At 46.7% G+C, this 5,045-nt stretch overlaps 1 protein-coding gene across 1 annotated transcript; it reads left to right on the top strand.

The window, feature by feature from the left end:
- The first annotated feature begins 1,943 nt into the window (after positions 1 to 1,943).
- HOXB13 (homeobox B13) lies at positions 1,944 to 4,235 on the top strand. The gene is made up of 2 exons (XM_032791267.1): positions 1,944 to 2,580; positions 3,985 to 4,235. Exons 1-2 carry the CDS (start codon positions 1,944 to 1,946, stop codon positions 4,233 to 4,235), a joined length of 888 nt encoding a protein of 295 aa, XP_032647158.1.
- The last annotated feature ends 810 nt before the right edge of the window (positions 4,236 to 5,045 follow it).

The raw sequence follows: 5,045 nt of genomic DNA, 5'->3' as shown, positions 1-5,045 counted from the left end.
ATGGTTAAAACCCGTGTTATTATTTGATTGTTAAAGTCTCAGGAAGGGGCGTTTTAAGATTTGTAATCTCAGAAAGCAGAAGTCTCCGAGTAGGGCGGTTCAGCGATCCAAAACTTTCTCTTGTCACATTTTAAAATAAAAATAACCTGAAAGAACAAAATCCACTCAGACTAGCCTCAAAGAGTCATGTGAGGCAAGCGTGCCTGGAAATGCGTGTGGTTTTATGAACACTATCCTCTGGGCAAAAAACAGGTGAAGTGGAATAAGTTTCAACCAAACGGCTGTTTTGAAGGACAAACAGACACATATTTGTGTGTGAGGATATATGTGCAGCACTGAAGATACACAGTTATTTATTCACATGTGTGCGAGAGAGGAAAACACCCACAGAGGTTTGGAAAAGTTTGCTGATGAATTCATAAATCAGAGACGTGTGTCTGTATGAGAGAGGGTGTGTATATATTATTTATTCGTTCAAAAACGTTAGATACTCTGTTCCTCTCTCTGGTACACACACCTACCTCTGAACTGTGTATTCATTCAAAAACTTTTCTAAACTTCTCTGGCGGTGCATGCCCGAATCATTTACTCGCTCAAAAACTCCTCCAGATACTGAGGCAGCTCGTCTGTAAGCAGCTCTCATTGAAAACCTAGATTTACTTTAAAAAGAGCAGTTATGTTAGCTGAGACAGCGTTCAATGCCATGCCACACCCAGTGAAAATAAGGAAAGGCTGTGTCTGGTGTGGATTAATGCAACTCTTAAAAAAAAAATCCTCCCAGACTTTCCTTCTGCATATAGTTAGTGCAAGAGGATTTTTCAGCTTTTGCAATTATATGGCAGACCCAGTTTTTTGTAGCATTGCTGATTGCTCCCACCCTTTCCCCAACATTTTATCCTTTCCTTCATGGCCTTCCCCTCCCTGTCTCTTCATTCTTTCCCTCCCAGGAGACTATTGTCTTTTACAATTCTTATGTAAACCCTCTCGGTCGCTCGCTGTTTTAAACACAAAACATATTTTTAACAAATCAAAAATAATTGAATGAACATTTTCAGCCGGCGGGGGGGGGGGGGGGAAGGGGTGAAACCCTCGATGGCGGTTACGTACGAAGGGCGGACACCGAAGAGGGCTTCCCCGGCCGGGCAGGACGTCCCGTGGGGTGACCGGCGGGGGGGGGGGGGGGGAAAGGGAGCCACACACTCTTAGCGATGAAACAGTCAGAAAACATGGCGGTTTGGGAGAGCCGTTATGAACTGCACCAACACGCGAAGGCCTGTATTCACTTCTCAAATTATTCTAACTTTATTCTGAATAAGGCAGAAGTCATTCTAAAGACTTCTAACGTTTCAGAAACAACGAGATTCTGGATTCTTAGCATGTTCGGACAATGGTTCTGTCTCCTCATGGGGAAAATATTCCTGCATAGTTATAGTTTTTGTCTTCTTTTTTTTTTAAAGTGTAGTTTCTAGTGCAAAAGCAGATCTGCCTGAAAGAGCGTAGACAATGAATTACAGTAATTCCATTTAATCTTAGATTTTTTCTCACTGGGAATATTCGTATATTTCCCGCTCCTTCTTGGTAAAATGCAGTTTGAAAAGCAAAAACTCCCCCCCTCCCCGTTTGATTTTGTTTAGCCTATCGCTTGTGCAGAGGTTTATTTTTCCCACAACGGGAATAAAAGCATTTTCGCAATGACTATTCGAGGTTTTTTTCCCTTCCCTTCTCTCTTCACTTCACCCCTCACTTCTCCAGTGGGCTCTCAGCAGCCAATGAGTAACTCGGATAGGAGAGTCACGTAGTTTGCGTCAGAGCAGCTTTGCTGGAGGAAATGCAGCCTCCTCTGCAATTCCCAGCCTTTTAAAAAGATTAGGAGCCCTCCCTCCCAGAGCCCAAATGCTTCTGAGTGTGATCTGACCAATGCACCGGCCTGCAAGCCTCGCTGCATGGACCCGGGGACTTTCGCACTCGCCGAGGAGCTGGATGAAAGCACCAAGACCATGGAGGGGCTCATGGTGGCGGGCAGTTTTGCTGCAAGCCAGTGCAGGAATCTGGTGGCTCACTCTGCCTTAGGAGGGCCCCCTCCTCCTGCCTTGATGCAGGGCTCTACCTACTCTAACCTGGATGCTCCCAGTGCAGGCCCCGGGGATCCCTCCAAGCAATGCACTCCGTGCCCTGCTATTCCCCAGAGTTCCTCCACCACCCCGCCTTTACCTTATGGATATTTCGGCGGCGGTTATTATTCTTGTCGGGTTGCCAGGAGCTCGCTCAAACCTTGCCCCCAGCCCAGCTACTCTGCAGAGAAATATATGGACACCCCAGCGGCGGCTGATGACTACCAGACCCGACCGACAGAGCTGGCTTTCTACCCCGGCTACGCAGGCCCTTACCAGCCCAGGGCTAGCTACCTGGACGTTTCTGTAGTTCAGACCATAGGTGGGCCGGGAGAGCCCAGGCACGAGACACTTTTACCCGTGGACAGTTACCACCAGCCGTGGGCTTTAACCAGCGGTTGGAACAGCCAGATGTGTTGCCCCAAAGATCAAAGCCAGGCTGGGCACTTCTGGAAATCTGCCTTTGCAGGTAATGTCCCCAACCCCTTGCCCTGCTTTCTCGGCTTAAGGCGCCTCTCTCGGAAGCTTTAGGTAGACAGATGTGCCAGGCAGGTGACTTTGCTGAAAATGGTTGCTCTAGAGTGGAGCCAGGAAGGGATCTATAAAGAAGTTTTCAGATGTGGATATTCCAGGTCAGGGATGTACAATGGCAACATGTCACACTCCAGACAAGTAGAAGGCTACCGATATAATCCTGATATAATAATGCACAGAACCCTGCACGCCTAACGCGGCCTAAGAAGCAACTAAATAGACTCCAGGATTGTTTCTGGTTTAGGAAGGTTCTCTGCAACATGGCAGTGTAAGCAAGTAAACGCACCGGTATTATTTTGATGCAAGAATGCACTCCGCAAGATGCCACAATCTAAGCAAGTGTGTGTGTGTGTGTGTGTGTGTGTGTTACTCCCCTTCAGACATGTACCTTGCAATATGGGGCATTCTAAGTGTGTGTGTGTGTGTGTGTGTGTGTGTGTGTTTGTGTATTATTCCCCTTCTGACATGTACCTTGCAATATGGGACATTCTAAGTATGTGTACATACACACACAAAAGTCAAATAAGTTGCCAGGCTTTCTGCTGGAACCGAATCACATTAATATCTATTTACTCTCTTAGAATTGAGACCTATTCCAAAGCATACGTTTGAAGAGGGGAGTTTGTGTATGTGTGTGTATATTTTCCCCTTCAGACATGTACCTTGCAATACGGGGCATTCTAAGTGTGTGTACACACACACACACACACACACACACACACACACACACACTTAGAATGCCCCGTATTGCAAGGTACATTCTAAGTGTGTACACACACACACGCGCGCGCACACACACTTAGAGTGCCCATATTGCAAGGTACATGTCTGAAGGGGAAAAATATACACACACACCCCTATTCAAACATGTGCTTTGGAATAGGCCACAATTCTAAGCGAGCAAATAGGTATTAATGTGATTCGGTTCCAGCAGCGAGCCTGGCAACTTAGTTGACTTTTTTTTTTTTTTTACTGAAAAACAAGGGAAGGATAATTGAATCGTGATGAACTCATTCTAGAAAAGTAAAGGGACGCTTCGTTGTCTCATTTAGAGGAGGGAGCCTACTGGAATGGGATAGAAGAGAAAAGGAGCCATATTTGAAAGTAAAAGCAGGTAGCGCAGCGACGGGAGCGAAATTTCTCTGGGCACCCAGCCTCAGTAGGATCAGGCAAGTCCTGACCACTTTATCCAGGAGAAAGAAAGGAAAGGAGTGGGGGGGGGGGGGATGTTGGTCAGTTACACGCCCTAGCTGCAGCCTTCTTCTCTCTTTCCCCGGCCCCTGTGAGTCCAGCTAGGCTTTCTCCCCGGCCCTAAGCTCTGTTCTTTCTCCGCGCTCAGATGTGGGCCAGCCCCAGCCGGACGCCTGTTCCTTCCGCCGGGGTCGCAAGAAGAGGATTCCCTACAGCAAGGGGCAGCTGAAGGAGCTGGAGAAGGAATACGCCAGCAGCAAATTCATCACCAAGGACAAGAGGAGGAAGATCGCCGCCGCCACCAACCTGACGGAGAGACAGATCACCATCTGGTTTCAGAACAGGCGAGTGAAAGAGAAGAAAGTGGTGGCCAAAGTCAAAGCGAGCAGTAGCCCGTGAAGCAACAAGGACAACAACACTGTCATAACAACACAACCACCCCTGCTCCGCTGTTGGATCTGTGTTGGCCTGAGATGTAAAGAAAAAACAATGGTGGGGGAGAATCATCACCTGGAAATTTGTCTTATCTGCACACACCTGCCCCACGCCCGCCAGCTCCCTCCCAGTGAATCCAGGCGAAGGAAGCGCTTTGCGGTGCTTTACCTCTATGGCCTTGTTGTCGATCCTTTCATAAGCTAAACCCGCCTGTAAATGCCGATGATTTAGGAAGAAGACGCGACGTGACCCTGTCTTTCTGTAACACAGTGTGTGCTGTTTGTCCGTTTGCCTTCTAGTGCCACATGAATGTCCTCGTCTCTCTGTCGCTGTCTCTTTGTAGGAGCTCTGCTCCCGAGAGCGCTTTAGAAAACCTCCTCAATGAACCGAATTAATAAATTCCAAATGCGTAAGAAGGCTCTGAGTGGCGTTGCGTTCCGCGTGTGCACCAAACTCGCCCGGTAGATTGCAAACTCCTCCGCTGTGGAGATGAGGCATTTTTAAAGGGAATCGTTTTAACAATTTCTTAAAGACTTAGGTGTCAGGAGAAAATTAGCCTTATAAACTACAGTCTGATATATACATTGTTATATATAAATACACACGTGACTGAATGTATATACAGACGTACATATGAACATACACATTTATACACGTTTGCATTCATATATGTGCTTATATATAAATACACTCACTACTGAATATATATAATACTCAAGTATGTATGTATACAACTATATATATATACACTATGCTTATATACAAAGACACATG

The sequence above is a fragment of the Chelonoidis abingdonii genome, chromosome 21, assembly GCF_003597395.2.
Source record: "Chelonoidis abingdonii isolate Lonesome George chromosome 21, CheloAbing_2.0, whole genome shotgun sequence".
Taxonomy (NCBI): domain Eukaryota; kingdom Metazoa; phylum Chordata; order Testudines; family Testudinidae; genus Chelonoidis; species Chelonoidis abingdonii.
This window is presented reverse-complemented; position numbering and strand designations above follow the sequence as displayed.

Bases quoted from the DNA above. Each gene is read 5' to 3' on its own strand.
- HOXB13 (XM_032791267.1), top strand. From the start codon at position 1,944: ATGGACCCGGGGACTTTCGCACTCGCCGAGGAGCTGGATGAAAGCACC. The intron at 2,581-3,984 runs GTAATGTCCCCA...CTCCGCGCTCAG, and splicing joins CTGGAAATCTGCCTTTGCAG to ATGTGGGCCAGCCCCAGCCG.